This window comes from Salmo salar, chromosome 07, assembly GCF_965601325.2.
Source record: "Salmo salar chromosome 07, fSalSal1, whole genome shotgun sequence".
Classification (NCBI taxonomy): domain Eukaryota; kingdom Metazoa; phylum Chordata; class Actinopteri; order Salmoniformes; family Salmonidae; genus Salmo; species Salmo salar.
Genome location: NC_138297.1, coordinates 73,701,619 through 73,723,687, shown reverse-complemented (window position 1 = coordinate 73,723,687; position 22,069 = coordinate 73,701,619). Strand labels below are relative to the sequence as shown.

The 22,069-nt window shown below is 43.4% G+C and overlaps 1 protein-coding gene across 5 annotated transcripts; it reads right to left on the bottom strand.

Annotated features, from left to right (window-relative positions):
- Positions 1–4,129: 4,129 nt before the first annotated feature.
- On the bottom strand, positions 4,130–21,156 carry LOC145850315 (small ribosomal subunit protein mS33). 5 transcript variants are annotated; one of them, XM_082978082.1, is made up of 3 exons: positions 21,065–21,156; positions 10,662–10,864; positions 4,130–9,727 (listed from the first exon to the last, which is right to left on the bottom strand). In XM_082978082.1, exons 2-3 carry the CDS (start codon positions 10,856–10,858, stop codon positions 9,622–9,624), a joined length of 303 nt encoding a protein of 100 aa, XP_082834208.1. In that variant the 5' UTR covers positions 10,859–10,864; positions 21,065–21,156; the 3' UTR covers positions 4,130–9,621. The 5 variants fall into 5 exon arrangements, with proteins under 5 accessions (XP_082834208.1, XP_082834207.1, XP_082834209.1 ...); XM_082978081.1 differs by having other exon boundaries at positions 10,644–10,864; positions 21,065–21,150; XM_082978083.1 differs by having other exon boundaries at positions 10,644–10,864; positions 20,921–21,124.
- Positions 21,157–22,069: the final 913 nt, after the last annotated feature.

Below are 22,069 nucleotides of genomic sequence, written 5' to 3'. Positions count from 1 at the left end.
ACTATTTACACATCGTTACAACACTGTATATATACATAATATGACATTTGAAATTAATGTATTATTTTTGAACTTTTGTGAGTGTAATGTTTACTGTTAATTTTTTATTGTTTATTTCACTTTTGTTTATTATCTATTTCACTTGCTTTGGCAATGTTAACATATGTTTACCATGCCAATAAAGCACCTTAAATTGAAATTGAATTGATTATCTGTACTCTGTCAGAGATACGATGCAGAGACAGATCCTTACCAAGTACAGGCTGAGTGACCACCAAATGGCAATAGAAACAGGCAGACATAACAAGACATGGCTACCCAAAGAGGAGTGTGTATGTGGTCACTGCACGACAGGCAGGTAGAAACAGAGATGCACTTTCTCCTTTACTGGGAGAAATATTCCTCACCAAGAGATTCATTATTCGTAGAAATTACTACATTTATTCCACATTTGATCTTATTTAAACCCAGAGGAAAAACAACAAATACTCATGGGTGAAGGAGCAACGGCTCCTATTGCAGCCAAATATGTATTTGCCTGCCATAGCCTGAGAGACACTGAATAATTAACTTAATTATTATTATGGTTGTGGTTATTATTCCAAATAGTAGTGGTACGGGTAGTAAGGGTGATGATAATGATATCAGTGTAATTAATGGTGGTTGTGGTGGTGGTGGTATAGTACTGTAGTAGTAATGATGGTGCTAGTTGTAGTACTGATGTAATGGTGGTTGTGGTAGTGGTGGTATAGTACTGTAGTAGTAATGATGGTGCTAGTTGTAGTACTGATGTAATGGTGGTAGTGGTGGTATAGTACTGTAGTAGTAATGATGGTGCTAGTTGTAGTACTGATGTAATGGTGGTTGTGGTAGTGGTGGTATAGTACTGTAGTAGTAATGATGGTGCTGGTTGTAGTACTGATGTAATGGTGGTTGTGGTAGTGGTGGTATAGTACTGTAGTAGTAATGATGGTGCTAGTTGTAGTACTGATGTAATGGTGGTTGTGGTAGTGGTGGTATAGTACTGTAGTAGTAATGATGGTGCTAGTTGTAGTACTGATGTAATGGTGGTTGTGGTTGTGGTGGTATAGTACTGTAGTAGTAATGATGGTGCTGGTTGTAGTACTGATGTAATGGTGGTTGTGGTAGTGGTGGTATAGTACTGTAGTAGTAATGATGGTGCTAGTTGTAGTACTGATGTAATGGTGGTTGTGGTGGTGGTGGTATAGTACTGTAGTAGTAATGATGGTGCTGGTTGTAGTACTGATGTAATGGTGGTTGTGGTAGTGGTGGTATAGTACTGTAGTAGTAATGATGGTGCTGGTTGTAGTACTGATGTAATGGTGGTTGTGGTAGTGGTGGTATAGTACTGTAGTAGTAATGATGGTGCTGGTTGTAGTACTGATGTAATGGTGGTTGTGGTAGTGGTGGTATAGTACTGTAGTAGTAATGATGGTGCTAGTTGTAGTACTGATGTAATGGTGGTTGTGGTAGTGGTGGTATAGTACTGTAGTAGTAATGATGGTGCTAGTTGTAGTACTGATGTAATGGTGGTTGTGGTAGTGGTGGTATAGTACTGTAGTAGTAATGATGGTGCTAGTTGTAGTACTGATGTAATGGTGGTTGTGGTAGTGGTGGTATAGTACTGTAGTAGTAATGATGGTGCTAGTTGTAGTACTGATGTAATGGTGGTTGTGGTAGTGGTGGTATAGTACTGTAGTAGTAATGATGGTGCTGGTTGTAGTACTGATGTAATGGTGGTTGTGGTAGTGGTGGTATAGTACTGTAGTAGTAATGATGGTGCTAGTTGTAGTACTGATGTAATGGTGGTTGTGGTAGTGGTGGTATAGTACTGTAGTAGTAATGATGGTGCTGGTTGTAGTACTGATGTAATGGTGGTTGTGGTAGTGGTGGTATAGTACTGTAGTAGTAATGATGGTGCTGGTTGTAGTACTGATGTAATGGTGGTTGTGGTAGTGGTGGTATAGTACTGTAGTAGTAATGATGGTGCTGGTTGTAGTACTGATGTAATGGTGGTTGTGGTAGTGGTGGTATAGTACTGTAGTAGTAATGATGGTGCTGGTTGTAGTACTGATGTAATGGTGGTTGTGGTAGTGGTGGTATAGTACTGTAGTAGTAATGATGGTGCTGGTTGTAGTACTGATGTAATGGTGGTTGTGGTAGTGGTGGTATAGTACTGTAGTAGTAATGATGGTGCTGGTTGTAGTACTGATGAGTTAGTTGTAGTTTCATTTTCCATGTTTAGCCTTTTTTCGTCCCTATTTATTTATTATTTTTCTACTATTAATTGTTACCATTTTATTAGTTTTATTTGTATTATTTATTACCATTTGATATTATTATTCTGCATTATTTTATAAACAATTTATATTGTATACATTGTTGCTTTGGCAATATTGACGCAATGTTTTTCATGCCAATAAAGCAGCTTGAAATTGAATTTGATTTGACTAACCTAACGTGGCAGGCGTAAAATAATACATTTGAGTGTCGACTTTGGTCAACAAAAAAGTGTAATGGCTTATTTGCTACGTGAGGCTTATTTGATTGAATAGAAGATTTGTAATGTTTAGGTTGTTACGAGCGTGCTGATATAAGTAGAACACGTGACATCCCGGCAACTTTGAGAAAAAATAACACTTTATATCAGTTTATCCCGGTTCTTGACAGTCCTATTCACGACGCGTCTCACTCTCCACGTAATACAGACTGGTGACGTCAACAACCCTCATCGAATATTCAACAAAATATTCAAATAAACTAGATGTATCCACCAATCCAAAGAGAGGTGGGAGGGTGACAGGCTGTCTTTCCCGCCCTATGGACAACAGTTTCAATTGTCAGGGTGGAGACGTACAGTAGGTATCTCTTCATTTTATCTGAATCTCTGGTCTAAACCAAACTGCAGGTTTAATCTGTAGGCAAGTCAACTATTACAATTATACTGAACAAAAATATAAACGCAACATGCAACAATTTCAAAGATTTTACTGAGTTTCAGTTCATGTAAGGAAATCAGTCAATTGAAATAAATTAATTAGGACCTAATCTATCAATTTCATGACTAGGAATAAAGATATGCATCTGTTGGTCACAGAAACCTTTAAAAAATAAAAGGTAGGGGTGTGGATCAGAAAACCAGTCAGTCAGCCACCATTTGCCTCATGCAGCACGACACATCTCCTTCACATAGAGTTGATCAGGTTGTTGATTGCGGCCTGTTGGAATGTTGTCTCACTCCTCTTCAACGGCTGTGTGAAATTACTGGATATTGGCGGGAACTGGAACACGCTGTCGTACACGTCGATCCAGGGCATCCCAAACATGCTCAACGGGTGTCATGTCTGGTGAGTATGCAGGCCATGGAAGAACTGGGACATTTTCAGCTTCCAGGAATTGTGTACAGATCCTAGCGACATGGGGCCGTGCATTATCATGCTGAGACATGAGGTGATGGAGGAGGATGAATGGCATGACAATGGGCCTCAGGATTTTGTCACGGAATCTCTGTGCATTTAAATTGGCATTGATAAAATGCTATTGTTTTCACTGTCCGTAGCTTATACCTACACATACCATAACCCAACCAGCACCTTGGGCACTCTGTTCACAAGGTTGACATCAGCAAACCGCTTGCACACACAACACCATACACGTGGTTGTGCATTGCGAGGCCGGTTGGACATCAGCAAACCGCTTGCACACACAACACCATACACGTGGTTGTGCATTGCGAGGCCGGTTGGACGTACTGCCAAATTCTTTAAAAACGACATTGGAGGTGGCTTATGGTAGAGAAATACACATTAAATTCTCTGGCAACAGCTCTGGTGGACATTCCAACAGTCAACATGCCAATTACACGCTCCCTCAAAAGTTGAGATATCTGTGGCATTGTTGTGTAACAAAACTGCACATTTAAGAGTGGCCTTTCATTGTCCCCAGCACAAGGTGCACCTGTGTAACGATCATTCTGTTTAATCAGCTTCTTGATATGCCACTCCTGTCAGGTAGATGTGTAATCTCGGTAAAGGAGAACTGCTCACTAACAGGGATGTAAACACATTTGAGTCTAGCATTGGAGAGAAATAAGCTTTTTGTGCATATGGAACATTTCTGGGATCTTTTATTTCAGCTCATGGAACCAACACCTTACATGTTGCGTTTATATTTTTGTTCAGTGTACAAGGGCTGCATCTCCTCATCTCTCCTTTGACCCTACGACACACCATGCTGAGTGCACACCAGCGGGGAACATAGTCAAAAACAACACATCTTACAAGTCAAGTCCTACATTCACGGACTGAAACCTATCATTGGGGTTATGTTAAATGTTTTATCGTGGACATAATAATCAAGCAGCTGAACAAATTACACAAGATTATGGTTCAGAGAGAGAGAGAAGGGCTCTGGTCTATAGTAGTGCACTATATAGGGAATAGGGCTCTGGTCTATAGTAGTGCACTATATAGGGAATAGGGCTCTGGTCTATAGTAGTGCACTATATAGGGAATAGGGCTCTGTCTATAGTAGTACACTATATAGGGAATAGGGCTCTGGTCTATAGTAGTGTACTATATAGGGAATAGGGCTCTGGTCTATAGTAGTGCACTATATAGGGAATAGGGCTCTGGTCTATAGTAGTGCACTATATAGGGAATAGGGCTCTGTCTATAGTAGTACACTATATAGGGAATAGGGCTCTGGTCTATAGTAGTGTACTATATAGGGAATAGGGCTCTGGTCTACAGTAGTGTACTATATAGGGAATAGTGCTCTGGTCTATAGTAGTGCACTATATAGGGAATAGGGCTCTGGTCTATAGTAGTGCACTATATAGGGAATAGGGCTCTGGTCTATAGTAGTGCACTATATAGGGAATAGGGCTCTGGTCTATAGTAGTGCACTATATAGGGAATAGGGCTCTGGTCTAAAGTAGGGCACTATATAGGGAATAGGGCTCTGGTCTATAGTAGTACACTATATAGGGAATAGGGCTCTGGTCTATAGTAGTGTACTATATAGGGAATAGGGCTCTGGTCTATAGTAGTGCACTATATAGCGAATAGGGCTCTGGTCTATAGTAGTGCACTATATAGGGAATAGGGCTCTGGTCTATAGTAGTGCACTATATAGGGAATAGGGTTCTGGTCTATAGTAGTGCACTATATAGGGAATAGGGCTCTGGTCTATAGTAGTGTACTATATAGGGAATAGGGCTCTGGTCTATAGTAGTGCACTATATAGGGAATAGGGCTCTGGTCTATAGTAGTGTACTATATAGGGAATAGGGCTCTGGTCTATAGTAGTGCACTATATAGGGAATAGGGCTCTGGTCTATAGTAGTGTACTATATAGGGAATAGGGCTCTGGTCTATAGTAGTGTACTATATAGGGAATAGGGCTCTGGTCTATAGTAGTACACTATATAGGGAATAGGGCTCTGGTCTATAGTAGTACACTATATAGGGAATAGGGCTCTGGTCTATAGTAGTGCACTATATAGGGAATAGGGCTCTGGTCTATAGTAGTGCACTATATAGGGAATAGGGCTCTGGTCTATAGTAGTGTACTATATAGGGAATAGGTCTCTGGTCTATAGTAGTACACTATATAGGGAATAGGGCTCTGGTCTAAAGTAGTGCACTATATAGGGAATAGGGCTCTGGTCTATAGTAGTACACTATATAGGGAATAGGGCCCTGGTCTATAGTAGTACACTATATAGGGAATAGGGCTCTGGTCTATAGTAGTGTACTATATAGGGAATAGGGCTCTGGTCTATAGTAGTGCACTATATAGGGAATAGGGCTCTGGTCTATAGTAGTGCACTATATAGGGAATAGGGCTCTGTCTATAGTAGTGCACTATATAGGGAATAGGGCTCTGGTCTATAGTAGTGTACTATATAGGGAATAGGGCTCTGGTCTATAGTAGTGCACTATATAGGGAATAGGGCTCTGGTCTATAGTAGTGCACTATATAGGGAATAGGGCTCTGTCTATAGTAGTACACTATATAGGGAATAGGGCTCTGGTCTATAGTAGTGTACTATATAGGGAATAGGGCTCTGGTCTACAGTAGTGTACTATATAGGGAATAGTGCTCTGGTCTATAGTAGTGCACTATATAGGGAATAGGGCTCTGGTCTATAGTAGTGCACTATATAGGGAATAGGGCTCTGGTCTATAGTAGTGCACTATATAGGGAATAGGGCTCTGGTCTATAGTAGTGCACTATATAGGGAATAGGGCTCTGGTCTAAAGTAGGGCACTATATAGGGAATAGGGCTCTGGTCTATAGTAGTACACTATATAGGGAATAGGGCTCTGGTCTATAGTAGTGTACTATATAGGGAATAGGGCTCTGGTCTATAGTAGTGCACTATATAGCGAATAGGGCTCTGGTCTATAGTAGTGCACTATATAGGGAATAGGGCTCTGGTCTATAGTAGTGCACTATATAGGGAATAGGGCTCTGGTCTATAGTAGTGTACTATATAGGGAATAGGGCTCTGGTCTATAGTAGTGCACTATATAGGGAATAGGGCTCTGGTCTAAAGTAGTGCACTATATAGGGAATAGGGCTCTGGTCTAAAGTAGTGCACTATATAGGGAATAGGGCTCTGGTCTAAAGTAGTGCACTATATAGGGAATAGGGCTCTGGTCTATAGTAGTGCACTATATAGGGAATAGGGCTCTGGTCTAATGTGGTGCACAACACAGGGAATAGGGCTCTGGTCTAAAGTAGTGCACTACATAGGGAATAGGGCTCTGGTCTAAAGTAGTGCACTATATAGGGAATAGGGCTCTGGTCTAAAGTAGTGCACTACATAGGGAATAGGGCTCTGGTCTATAGTAGTGCACTATATAGGGAATAGGGCTCTGGTCTAAAGTGGTGCACAACACAGGGAATAGGGCTCTGGTCTAAAGTAGTGCACTACATAGGGAATAGGGCTCTGGTCTAAAGTGGTGCACAACACAGGGAATAGGGCTCTGGTCTAAAGTAGTGCACTACATAGGGAATAGGGCTCTGGTCTAAAGTAGTGCACTATGTAGGGAATAGGGCTCTGGTCTAAAGTAGTGCACTATATAGGGAATAGGGCTCTGGTCTAAAGTAGTGCACTATATAGGGAATAGGGCTCTGGTCTATAGTAGTGCACTATATAGGGAATAGGGCTCTGGTCTAATGTGGTGCACAACACAGGGAATAGGGCTCTGGTCTAAAGTAGTGCACTACATAGGGAATAGGGCTCTGGTCTAAAGTAGTGCACTATATAGGGAATAGGGCTCTGGTCTAAAGTAGTGCACTACATAGGGAATAGGGCTCTGGTCTATAGTAGTGCACTATATAGGGAATAGGGCTCTGGTCTAAAGTGGTGCACAACACAGGGAATAGGGCTCTGGTCTAAAGTAGTGCACTACATAGGGAATAGGGCTCTGGTCTAAAGTGGTGCACAACACAGGGAATAGGGCTCTGGTCTAAAGTAGTGCACTACATAGGGAATAGGGCTCTGGTCTAAAGTAGTGCACTATGTAGGGAATAGGGCTCTGGTCTAAAGTAGTGCACTACATAGGGAATAGGGCTCTGGTCTAAAGTAGTGCACTATATAGGGAATAGGGCTCTGGTCTATAGTAGTGCACTATATAGGGAATAGGGCTCTGGTCTAAAGTAGTGCACTATATAGGGAATAGGGCTCTGGTCTAAAGTAGTGCACTATATAGGGAATAGGGCTCTGGTCTAAAGTAGTGCACTACATAGGGAATAGGGCTCTGGTCTAAAGTAGTGCACTATATAGGGAATAGGGCTCTGGTCTAAATTAGTTCACTACATAGGGCTCTGGTCTAAAGTAGTGCACTATATAGGGAATAGGGTTCTGGTCTAAAGTAGTGCACTACATAGGGAATAGGGCTCTGGTCTAAAGTAGTGCACTATATAGGGAATAGGGCTCTGGTCTATAGTAATGCACTACATAGGGAATAGGCTCTGGTCTAAAGTAGTGCACTACATAGGGAATAGGGCTCTGGTCTAAAGTAGTGCACTACATAGGGAATAGGGCTCTGGTCTAAAGTAGTGCACTACATAGGGAATATGGTGGCATTGTTGGACGTAACCAGTCAGTCTCTGGACAAGACCCACTACACCAGTTAACATGTGTATCAAGGTGATCTGAACACACACATGGCTTTATGAACGGTGTGTGTAGCAGCAACATTAAAACATATCCACGTATTGAGTGACATCCAAATCCAACCACCCTCTGAGACTAGTTTTTCAACAGTTATGAGTTTCTCCTGTCAGACTAAATACATAGAAATATAATGAATAGAACCAGAGTCTCCATTCAAGTCAAGGATTCAGACATTCTATTTCTATCTACTCAGTCCTATCCGATAGGAGAAATACAGATCACTTTTGAAAAACTGGGCCCTGGGCATCAAGTCATCAAGGGATCAGGTCAGAACAGGTTTTAATGGGTTTCCTGTAGTTACACTAAGTCACTATTAACAACATTGTATAGCACAGTACTTACATGGCAATAAACCAGTCACAAAATGGAGAGAGTCCTCCTACACATCTCAGCAGATTTGTTGACAGTATTGTATTCATGACACCTGGTGTTACTCAGAACAGATGTAAAATCAGCAGCTTTGTCTCAGCCAATAGGAACATACTAGCATCACAATGACATGTACTGATGCCCTCCAGGTCTCCTTCACCTATTCACTGTACAGATGGTATGAGAACGGAAAGCTGCTAACAACGCGGATACAATTTAAACCTAAATGAAACATCTTGTAAAGCAATGAACAGAAATGTTTTCTGTACCAAACACACAGCGATCAAAGACTGGTCACTTGTCAGACAGGATGTTCTGTGATGGGATATGAAAGGATCCTCTCAACACATCATCATCATCATCATCAGCTGTTACAAGGGTCCATTTAATATGAACATCCTGAGTGGGGTCACATGTTACCGATGTGAACACAGTTAGGGAGGCCATTCCTCTGGTGTCCCAAAGCAAACGAGGCCTGTTGTGATTCCCCCATAGGTCCTATATGACAGGGAAAGGCTGGGTTTACCCATAGGTCCTATATGACAGGGAAAGGCTGGGTTTACCCATAGGTTCTATATGACAGGGAAAGGCTGGGTTTACCCATAGGTTCTATATGACAGGGAAAGGCTGGGTTTAGCCATAGGTTCTATATGACAGGGAAAGGCTGGGTTTAGCCATAGGTTCTATATGACAGGGAAAGGCTGGGTTTAGCCATAGGTCCTATATGACAGGGAAAGGCTGGGTTTAGCCATAGGTTCTATATGACAGGGAAAGGCTGGGTTTAGCCATAGGTTCTATATGACAGGGAAAGGCTGGGTTTAGCCATAGGTCCTATATGACAGGGAAAGGCTGGGTTTAGCCATAGGTTCTATATGACAGGGAAAGGCTGGGTTTAGCCATAGGTTCTATATGACAGGGAAAGGCTGGGTTTAGCCATAGGTCCTATATGACAGGGAAAGGCTGGGTTTACCCATAGGTCCTATATGACAGGGAAAGGCTGGGTTTACCCATAGGTTCTATATGACAGGGAAAGGAAGTGCTTATTTCTTCTTGGTGGCTCTCTTTCCTTCGCCCTTCTTGGGTTTCCCCTTGCCTCGTAGTTTCCTCAACCGCCGCATCTCCTCCTTGAAGTCCTCGTGCTCATCTCTGGTGGGGAAACAGGGAGGAAATGGTGTTACTGAGGTAAGCAGCATTAGTACTAAACTAAAAGGACGTGTTCAGAAGAACAGAGACAAACAGGGTCTAGAAAACTGTCTGCTTAGAACACAGAGACAAACAGGGTCTAGAAAACTGTCTGGTTAGAACACAGAGACAAACAGGGTCTAGAAGACTGTCTGGTTAGAACACAGAGACAAACAGGTTCTAGAAAACTGTCTGGTTGGAACACAAACAGGGTCTAGAAAACTGTCTGGTTAGAACACAAACAGGGTCTAGAAAACTGTCTGGTTAGAACACAGAGACAAACAGGGTCTAGAAAACTGTCTGGTTAGAGCACAGAGACAAACAGGGTCTAGAAGACTGTCTGGTTAGAGCACAGAGACAAACAGGGTCTAGAAGACTGTCTGGTTAGAACACAGAGACAAACAGGGTCTAGAAAACTGTCTGATTAGAACACAGAGACAAACAGGGTCTAGAAAACTGTCTGGTTAGAACACAGAGACAAACAGGGTCTAGAAAACTGTCTGGTTAGAACACAGAGACAAACAGGTTCTAGAAAACTGTCTGGTTAGAACACAGAGACAAACAGGGTCTAGAAAACTGTCTGGTTAGAACACAGAGACAAACAGGGTCTAGAAAACTGTCTGGTTAGAACACAGAGACAAACAGGGTCTAGAAAACTGTCTGGTTAGAACACAGAGACAAACAGGGTCTAGAAGACTGTAATTTCACTGTCTGTGGTTAGCCAGAAGGACCTTCTAAAGCCTCTAGAAGTGGTTCTGGCTAGAGTAGGGCTGTATACATTATTACACAATGCCAAACACAGACATGCCAAAAGAACCCAGATCCCTTTCCCATGAATAGGCCTATGGATCTATTCAGCCCATCGTCACGTCATGTCTACCTGAAGAGTCCCATGTACCGTAGCTTCTGTGTAAGGGCATAGTAGATCTTGTGTTGAGGGTACCAGTCGTACACCTCCTTTTTCTGGGCCATGGGCGGCTCCTTGAACAGCTGGACCACCTTCATGGACTTGTTGTCCGTCGGACGCGCCACATCCCCAAAGATACGTGCGCTGAGACGTGCCATACGCACAGCGTAGTTGGACAGGCTGGCCATAGCTAGCTGAAATACAAGAGGAAAGAGAAGCAGCAAATATTAGTTACAAATATGTCCTCAAAAAATAAACAACTTCTATAGACGGGTTAGCTGACAACGTCACAAAACATGATCGCTTCAAATGGGGCAGAAATCTGTGTTGTGATTCTGGTTGGCCAGATAGCTAGCAACAACGACAGGAAGCTGGCATGTAGGGAATCGTAGGTGGCTCGTTTCAGCTAGTTTCATCTTCTTCTCGATGCCACGTCTTGTTTTGAGGTGTTCTGACTGATGTCTGACCTACGCTAATATGGCTAAAATTCACCCGCTACCTTGCCAACAACTGTAACGATGTATTTGACACAACAAGTGCAGATGTATATATTTTCAATAAACATCAGAGACGAAATATAGTTTACATGTTGTCAACACTAACCTGAACAAGAATCTGGGCTTACAGGAGACGTTGAATACAGTCATTCTCTGTTAAGCCCAAGAAGCAGCCATTTAACAGCTTGTCGAACTTAACGTCGAAATAAGCATCAAATCCACCTTTTCTGCACCTCCAATAAAATCCCTTTTTACTGCCACGCGCAGATTGGCTGATCCAGCAGATGGAAAGGTCATTGATTATATCCAGAGAGGAACAAACACAGAGCAAGAGGTTTCACTCTTGACAAAATCTATCAAAAAAGAAAAAGCCCAATAAGTTTCTACGAGCTTATTTTGGCCCTAAGCTTGTCGACCTTTGTGACAACGATTCCTAATGGTAGAGCAGAGGCATGAGCATCTCCTAATTAAAGAAGATCTCCGTTTTATCACCTACAACAGTATAGGAACATAAAATCTAAATTGGTTGTATAAACCTGCTCTACCCAGAACGTAAAAATATTCCACCTGCCCTACCCAGAACGTAAAAAATATTCCACCTGCCCTTCCCAGAACGTAAAAATATTCCACCTGCTCTACCCAGAACGTAAAAATATTCCACCTGCTCTACCCAGAACGTAATAATATTCCACCTGCTCTACCCAGAACGTAATAATATTCCACCTGCTCTACCCAGAACGTAATAATATTCCACCTGCTCTACCCAGAACGTAATAATATTCCACCTGCCCTACCCAGAACGTAATAATATTCCACCTGCTCTACCCAGAACGTAATAATATTCCACCTGCCCTACCCAGAACGTAATAATATTCCACCTGCTCTACCCAGAACGTAATAATATTCCACCTGCCCTACCCAGAACGTAATAATATTCCACCTGCCCTACCCAGAACGTAATAATATTCCACCTGCTCTACCCAGAACGTAATAATATTCCACCTGCCCTACCCAGAACGTAATAATATTCCACCTGCCCTACCCAGAACGTAATAATATTCCACCTGCCCTACCCAGAACGTAATAATATTCCACGTGCTCTACCCAGAACGTAATAATATTCCACCTGCTCTACCCAGAACGTAATATAGATTCTTTCCAGACAAGGCATTTTTTCAGTTGCTTGCATCTTTTTATTCAGACCTTATTTGGAAGTACATAAAGGTCGTGACGGCAGTAATGATGTTAGTTGCTCAGAGAAACTCCATTCTTTGGAAGCTAATTCCCATATATATTTTGACATTATTAAGCTTGAAAAGCTGGTGAATGGCTGTTTCCTGGGTTTAAAGTGGAACTGACTGCATTTTAGCAACATGAAATCTTATTAAAATCTGTTCATATACAACCCATGAATATCTGACAAGCGAGCGCTTGGTCATATGGCCATTTTCACATTTTCATGAATGTTTGGGCATTTGCGAAAATTCCATAGCAATATAGAGTGGGAAAGTGGCCTTGCGTTTGGACAATTTAATAGACACTGCAGTAAATAAACCATCTTTCTTGTCCAGGACCAGAGTCTATGCAGACTGGTGCACCATAGCCAATCAGAACTACAGTAGGACTATATACAAACATGCCATTTGCACACAGGCCTGCCATCATTCACTATGAACTGGACTGTGTGTTTACAGGCAGTAGGGCCTGCCATCATTCACTTTGAACTGGATCTGTGTGTTTACAGGCAGTAGGGCCTGTCATCATTCACTATGAACTGGATTGTGTGTTTACAGGAAGTAGCAACAGAGCGACTTTAGATCAATAGAACACATTCCCCAAAAGCCACAAAATACACCTGAATGGATTTCTGCAAATACCAGGGAGTCCTCTTACATTTTGGGAACTTCACAGTCCTGTTGATCAAACAATCATGACAAGGTAGGCCATCTTTTCACTATATACACACACATCAACAAGATCAACATCTAATGCTAGTCAACAAAGCAAGATTAGCGTAAAACCCTCTCAAAGTTTTTTTTAGCTAGTTTGCCATCAAAATTGCACTGTTAGGGCCTCCTGAGTGGTCTAAGGCTAGATGTGCCACTAGAGATTCTGGGTTCGAGTCCAGGCTCTGTCGCAGACGGCCGCGACCGGGACACCCATGGGGCGGCGTACAATTGGCCGGGTTAGGGGAGGGTTTGGCCGGCAGGGATGTTCTTGTCCCATCGCGCTCTAGCAACTCCTGTGGCGGTGCGGGCGTAGTGCACGCTGACACAGTCACCAGGTGTACGGTGTTTCCTCCGTCACTTTGGTGCGGCTAGCTTCCGGGTTAAGCGGGCATTGTGCGCCATGGCTCTCGACCTTCGACTCTCCCGAGTCTGTACGGGAGTTGCAGCGATGGGACAAGACTGTAACTACCAATTGGATACCACGAAATCGGGGAGAAAAATAAATAAATACTAAAAACAATTTGCACTGATAAGCAATAGAGAATTGTAGCCTCCTCGCCTTTCTGCAGCTTGCCTTCCAACAGTGCATGCTTGTCCCAACCAAACACCCAAGCTAAAGTTGGCTTGCTAGCTACTTCCAGACACATAATGAGAGAACACCTCACTCTGATCATTTGACTCCCCCTAGCAGACCTGGTTAGGTTGTTTACATGTTATGCAGCATTTTTTTTACTAACTTCCTTTCTTTGCCTACATTTACTGACACCAGTCATATTCAGCAGGTGTTGCACGTTGGTATCATCAGTTATTCAGCGCTCTGGCACGCTCAGACGAGAGTGCTCTGAAATCGAAGTAGATAATCAGAGTGAATTTGTAAAACGCAAGAGATATGCTAACTGGATAACAGTCGTTCAATTTCAGAATAGCGAAGCGATTAACATGTCTTGCTAGCTAACCAAATGACACCTGCATCCATATCTCTGTAGCCACCGGAAAATTCAGTCACTCACCCACTCCTCCGATGACATCCTCCTAGCAGCTAGCTATCTAGCTAAGTTCAGTCTCTGTGTTTTAGCTTGCTACATAGATAGATTCGCTAGCCTATCAGCCACATTTTAACTGACTTGTGATCATGGGCCTTGGCCTTACTAGTTTGAATCAAATTTTATTGGTCACATACACATGGTTAGCAGATGTTAATGCGAGTGTAGCAAAATGCATGTTCTTCTAGCTCCAACAGTGCAGTAATATCTAACAATTCCCCAACAACTACCTAATACACACAAATCTAAAGGTTTGGAGCGAGCAGTCGCACCACGCTTCGCTCCACAGGTAATATTCCACTTCGCTACATTACAACGGCTTGATTTGTTTGATCTGAGCAATTCTTCTTAGCTAGCTACATAGCCGTCTTTGTATCAAAGATAATTGTGTAGTTTAGAGTAACTGAGTAATTATCGAGGCTAGCTATCTTCGTCCTCCTAACGTAGTCAACACTGCTAGCTGCTAGCTAGCTAGTCATCACTGTTAGCTAGCCAACTTCTACCGACTAGCAGCACCGCAGAAACTATTACATTACAACGCAACGACTTGATTAGTGTGGTGTTAGTGTTAGTTAGCCAGCTACATAGTTGTCTGTGCTGTCTCTGTATCTAAGATAATTGTGTAGTTTGAGTTTGAGTATTATCGAGGTGTGCTAGCCAGCCGCGACGCGGCGCCAGACTTACTCAACACACCTAGTCATCATTAACCCACTGCCAGATAGCCATCCGTTACCGACTAGCAGCGCTGTAGTTACTAATACTTCACAACGGAACGATTTGACTAGTGCAGTGTTACCTAGCTAGCTACCTAGTTGTCTTTGTCATAGCTTGATAATTGTTCATTGATAATTGTTAGCTAGCCAGCCATCGAGGTTAGCTAGCCAGCTATTTCCGTCCCCCGCGACGCCATTTTTCCTAACCTAGCCAACTATTACCGACGAGCAGCATTGTTGAAACTAAATACACTACAAGGAACGTCTTGATTAGTGTTATGTTAGCTAGCTAGCTACAAAGTTGCTTTGTATCATGACAAGGTGTAGTACTGAAACTACCGAGGTTACCTAGCCAGCTACACGTTCAAAGTCAACAACGCAGCCACTGCTAGCTAGCCTACTCCACCAGCCAGCAGTACTGTATCATTTTAGTCAATAACATTTTTGCAACGTAAGCTTAACTTCCTGAACATTCGAGACGTGTAGTCCACTTGTCACTCCAATCTCATTTGCATTAGCGTAGCCTCTTCTGTAGCTTGTCTACTATGTGTCTGCCTATCCCTGTTCTCTCTCCTCTGCACAGGCCATACAAACGCTCCACACCGCGTGGCCGCTGCCGCTCTAACCTGGTGGTCCCAGCGCGCACGACCCACGTGGAGTTCCAGGTCTCCGGCAGCCTCTGGAACTGCCGGTCTGCGGCCAACAAGGCTGAGTTCATCTCAGCCTATGCTACCCTCCAGTCCCTAGACTTCCTGGCGCTGACGGAAACATGGATCACCACAGATAACACTGCTACTCCTACTGCTCTCTCCTCGTCTGACTACGTGTTCTCGCATACCCCTAGAGCATCGAGCCAGCGGGGTGGTGGCACTGGAATCCTCATCTCTCCCAAGTGGACATTCTCTCTTTCTCCCCTGACCCATCTGTCTATCTCCTCATTTGAATTCCATGCTGTCACAGTTACCAGCCCTTTCAAGCTTAACATCCTTATCATTTATCGCCCTCCAGGTTCCCTTGGAGAGTTCATCAATAAGCTTGACACCTTGATAAGTTCCTTTCCTGAGGATGGCTCACCTCTCACAGTTCTGGGTGACTTTAACCTCCCCACGTCTACCTTCGACTCATTCCTCTCTGCCTCCTTCTTTCCACTCCTCTCCTCTTTCGACCTCACCCTCTCACCTTCCCCCCCTACTCACAAGGCAGGCAATACGCTTGACCTCATCTTTACTAGATGCTGTTCTTCCACTAATCTCATTGCAACTCCCCTCCAAGTCTCCGACCACTACCTTGTATCCTTTTCCCTCTCGCTCTCATCCAACACTTCTCACTCTCCCCCTACTCGGATGGTATTGCGCCGTCCCAACCTTCGCTCTCTCTCTCCCGCTACTCTCTCCTCTTCCATCCTATCATCTCTTCCCTCTGCTCAAACCTTCTCCAACCTATCTCCTGATTCTGCCTCCTCAACCCTCCTCTCCTCCCTCTCTGCATCCTTTGATTTCCTCTGTCCCCTATCCTCCAGGCCGGCTCGGTCCTCCCCTCCTGCTCCGTGGCTCGACGACTCACTGCGAGCTCACAGAACAGGGCTCCGGGCAGCCGAGCGGAAATGGAGGAAAACTCGCCTCCCTGCGGACCTGGCATCCTTTCACTCCCTCCTCTCTACATTTTCCTCTTCTGTCTCTGCTGCTAAAGCCACTTTCTACCACTCTAAACTCCAAGCATCTGCCTCTAACCCTAGGAAGCTCTTTGCTACCTTCTCCTCCCTCCTGAATCCTCCTCCCCCTCCCCCCCCTCCTCCCTCTCTGCGGATGACTTCGTCAACCATTTTGAAAAGAAGGTTGACGACATCCGATCCTCGTTTGCTAAGTCAAACGACACTGCTGGTCCTGCTCACACTGCCCTACCCTGTGCTTTGACCTCTTTCTCCCCTCTCTCTCCAGATGAAATCTCGCGTCTTGTGACGGCCGGCCGCCCAACAACCTGCCCACTTGACCCTATCCCCTCCTCTCTTCTCCAGACCATTTCCGGAGACCTTCTCCCCTACCTCACCTCGCTCATCAACGCATCCTTGACCGCTGGCTACGTCCCTTCCGTCTTCAAGAGAGCGAGAGTTGCACCCCTTCTGAAAAAACCTACACTCGATCCCTCCGATGTCAACAACTACAGGCCAGTATCCCTTCTTTCCTTTCTCTCCAAAACTCTTGAACGCGCCGTGCTTGGCCAGCTCTCTTGCTATCTCTCTCAGAATGACCTTCTTGATCCTAATCAGTCAGGTTTCAAGACTGGGCATTCAACTGAGACTGCTCTTCTCTGTGTCACGGAGGCTCTCCGCACTGCTAAAGCTAACTCTCTCTCCTCTGCTCTCATCCTTCTAGACCTATCTGCTGCCTTTGATACCGTGAACCATCAGATCCTCCTCTCCACCCTCTCCGAGCTGGGCATCTCCGGCACCGCGCACGCTTGGATTGCGTCCTACCTGACAGGTCGCTCCTACCAGGTGGCGTGGCGAGAATCTGTCTCCGCACCACGTGCTCTCACCACTGGTGTCCCCCAGGGCTCTGTTCTTGGCCCACTCCTATTCTCGCTATACACCAAGTCACTTGGCTTTGTCATATCCTCACATGGTCTCTCATATCATTGCTACGCAGATGACACACAATTAATCTTCTCCTTTCCCCCTTCTGACAACCAGGGGTCGAATCGCATCTCTGCATGTCTGGCAGACATATCAGTGTGGATGACGGATCACCACCTCAAGCTGAACCTCGGCAAGACGGAGCTGCTCTTCCTCCCGGGGAAGGACTGCCCGTTCCATGATCTCGCCATCACGGTTGACAACTCCCTTGTGTCCTCCTCCCAGAGTGCTAAGAGCCTTGGCGTGACCCTGGACAACACCCTGTCGTTCTCCACCAACATCAAGGCGGTGACCCGATCCTGTAGGTTCATGCTCTACAACATTCGCAGAGTACGACCCTGCCTCACACAGGAAGCGGCGCAGGTCCTAATCCAGGCACTTGTCATCTCCCGTCTGGATTACTGCAACTCGCTGTTGGCTGGGCTCCCTGCCTGTGCCATTAAACCCCTACAACTCATCCAGAACGCCGCAGCCCGTCTGGTGTTCAACCTTCCCAAGTTCTCTCACGTCACCCCGCTCCTCCGCTCTCTCCACTGGCTTCCAGTCGAAGCTCGCATCCGCTACAAGACCATGGTGCTTGCCTACGGAGCTGTGAGGGGAACGGCACCTCCGTACCTTCAGGCTCTGATCAGGCCCTACACCCAAACAAGGGCACTCCGTTCATCCACCCCTGGCCTGCTCGCCTCCCTACCTCTGAGGAAGCACAGTTCCCGCTCAGCCCAGTCAAAACTGTTCGCTGCTCTGGCACCCCAATGGTGGAACAAGCTCCCTCACGACGCCAGGACAGCGGAGTCAATCACCACCTTCCGGAGACACCTGAAACCCCACCTCTTCAAGGAATACCTGGGATAGGATAAAGTAATCCTTCTAACCCCCCCCTTAAAAGATTTAGATGCACTATTGTAAAGTGGTTGTTCCACTGGATATTATAGGTGAATGCACCAATTTGTAAGTCGCTCTGGATAAGAGCGTCTGCTAAATGACTAAAATGTAAATGTAAATGTAATATGTACATGATCTACTGCATCCATGTACATGAATATGTACATGGATGAGCGATGGCTGAGCAGCATCGGCAAGGTGCAGTAGATGGTATAAAATACAGTATATACATGTGATATGAGTAATGTAAGATATGTAAACATTATTAAAGTGGCATTGTATAAAGTGACTAGTGATCCATTTATTAAAGTGTCCAGTGATTGGGTCTCAGTGTAGGCAGAAGCCTCTCTGAGTTAGTGATTGCTGTTTAGCAGTCTGATGGCCTTGAGATTGAAAAACTGCTTCTATCTCTCGGTGATCATATTGACATTCCCAGCCGTAGTTACATTTGTCAGTTTTTGTCCAAAAAATATCGAGCCATTGAAACAGAAACAGTGCATTCTGAATGGTACCAGGTCCGCTGTGATTTACAACATGATAGCAATATTTTCTGGACCACCAAGACATGTATTGGTTTATTATATAAATCATGTATTGAACTGCATCTATCTATTCTGACAACAGTGCCTTGGTGTACGGCATGGAATGTTAAGTCAAATATAACCTATTTATAAAACCTCTTATGAAGTTGGTTTCGTAGCATAAAAGTGTGAATTTGATATTTTTGACTGATATTATGATTATCTGTTTTCAATGGCATAAAGTACTTAAGTAGTACTTTTAAGTATTTTTACTTAAGTAGTTTTTTGGGGGTATCTGTACTTTACTATTTAAATTTGTCAACTTTTACTTTACTACATTCCTAAAGAAAATTATGTATTTTCTACTCTGTACATTTTCCCTGACAACCAAAAGTACTCGTTGCATTTTGAATGCATAGCAGGACAGGAAAATTATCTAATTCATGCACTTAAAGAGAAAATCCCTTGTCATCCCTACTGCATCTGATCAGGCAGACTCACTAAACACAAATGCTTTGTTTGTATATTATGTCTGAGTGTTGGGGTGTGCCCCTGGCTATCAGTCAATAAAAATAAAAATACAAATTGAATTGTGCCGTCTGGTTTGCTTAATATAAGGAATTTGAAATGAGTTATACTTTAACTTTTGATACTTAAGTATATTTAAATCCAAAACCCTTTTTTACTTTTACTCAAGTAGGATTTTACTTGGTGACTTTCACTTGAGTAATTTTCTATAAAAGGAATCTTTACTTTTACTCAAGTATAACAATTGGGTACTTTTTCCACCACTGTGTGTTTCATATCTGCAAAGTAGTTCCTCTTTAAATAGTCCAAGTGCCACCCACCAAAAATGTGTTGGACCTTCCGTCTGACTACGCAATCCACTGTTTCATCAGCCCAGCCAGGCAATTTATAAACTTGATCTCCACTATAAAAAGCATCTAGACATTATCTCACATTTCTTTTAGATTAACAATTAGTTTTAAACAGCAGAGATTTGTATAAACCTTGCCGTCTCTCCGACATTTGCTAAATTGATTCAATATTCAAATTCCACCTCCAGCTGTCCCATATCATAGTAATGAACGGGGGAGTTGGGACGAGACAGACAGCGTTTCTCAGCCAGTTGAAATCATGAATCAGCTGGCATCATTTTTATGGATATATAAAAATACATTTAAAATGAAATAAAAAGAAGGTCCAACTAAAGGAATTGCAGCAGTCTTTCTGGCTCCAGTGTTTGAAGTGATTGTAGTTGTGTTGTCTGCTAGCTGCTCTGAACAACAGGGGTCCTGACCAGAGAGAACATTTTCTATGCCAGGAGAAACCTCACCTCATTAACTCATTGTTATGGACGTATCCAAATAAAATGTCACTAGAAAACTGATTAAACAAATGCCAAATGTAGCTAGTGTTATTGTTTTTGACCTGACTAAGTTAGCCGTAGTTGGCTAGCTAACAAAACAAGAGAGAAGAACGGTTATCTCGGGTCTAACACCCGTACCAATATCCTCCAAAAACACCAGCTTCTCGGGCATTTTTTCATTTAAATAAACACTGTATGGTTCAAAACTTGTAAAAGTAGATTTAAAAATAAATAAAAATACATTTTGCACCGAAATCCGAGCGCATATTGGGTTATTTCCCTAACAACATCCTGGCGTTGCCATTTTACCTTAGTTACTATTAATTTCACAGAACTATTTGTGAGTTCGGTATATATATAAATAAATAAAAACTGAAAACACATGTTACCGGTCTTTTTTGGGCCTTGGTTTAAAATAATAATCGCCATATTGAACGTCTTGTGTAAAACCCAGTATTTGCCCCCATAGTAGCTAAACAACCAACCCGTTAATGAAACAGCTTCATGGTTTTAAAACCAATGGAAAAATCACAACCAACAAACACATCATAAAGTTGATGATCAGTGTGAAAACATGCACCAGACAGAGGAAAGCACATACTGAATAACAAAATGGCTCACTGTGTCCACAGCCAAATACAGACCTGGAATCACCGCGACGTGTGGACTGGCTTTGTTATATCCAATGTTGATATGTTACCATGTTCTACACGATAATGGTATACCTTGCTACTCAGTATGTGTGTCACTAGTAGTTATTATTGTATTTCGTTAAATATGTCGCTAACCTTCAAGCATGCCACCACTGCTATTCTTCTTCTTCGATGAGGATTATCGGCGGGCTGGCATCCAATACATGTTGCATTACCGCCACCTACTAGACTGGAGTATAACTCCCTTATACTTGGCTTGAAAATGTCAAATAAATACATTAATACCCCTACACTCACTAAAAACCCACCACCTTAATCCACTATTTAAATCTATCTAGTTCTACTTCAGACCAACAGCCTGAAAGGACGGGACACCACCACTCAACACACCCTGTAACTCTTCTGAGGTAAAGTCTTGTACACTCAAATACCTCACTGCAGCTGCCACCACAACCTCAACATCCAGAGACTTACGTTCCATCCCTACAGTACAGTTGATAACCATTGCTATAAATGCTAAAAATCCAATCTTACTGAAGCATACTGTACCAGTCAAAAGTTTGGACACACCGGCTCATTCAAGGGTTTTTCTTTATTTGTACTATTTTCTACATTGTAGAATAATAGTGAAGACCTCAAAACTATGAAATAACACATATGGAATCATGTAGTAACCAAAAGTGTTAAACAAATCAAAATATATTTTAGATTCTTCAAAGTAGCCACCTTATGCCTTGATGCACCTTATGCCTTGATGACAGCTTTGCACACTCTTGGCATTCTCTCAACCAGCTTAACCTGGAATGCTTTTCCAACAGTCTTGAAGGAGTTCCCACATATGCTGAGCACTTGTTGGCTGCTTTTCCTTCACTCTGTGGTCCAACTCATCCCAAACCATCTCAATTGGGTTGAGGTCGGGTGATTATGGGGGCCAGGTCATCTGATGCAACACTCCATCACTCTCCGTCTTGGTCAAATAGCCCTTACACAGCCTGGAGGTGTGTTGGGTCATTGTCCTGTTGAAAAACAAATGATCGTCCCACTAAGCCCAAACCAGATGGGACGGCGTATTGCTGCAGAATGCTGTGGTAGCCATGCTGGTTAAGTGTGCCTTGAATTCAAAATAAATCACAGACTGCA

Excerpts from the sequence above, each read along its gene's own strand:
- LOC145850315 (XM_082978081.1), bottom strand. The coding sequence starts at position 10,858 with ATGGCCAGCCTGTCCAACTACGCTGTGCGTATGGCACGTCTCAGCGCA. Across the intron at positions 9,728-10,643 it reads CGGTACATGGGACTCTTCAG|AGATGAGCACGAGGACTTCA; the intron begins GTAGACATGACG and ends TTTCCCCACCAG.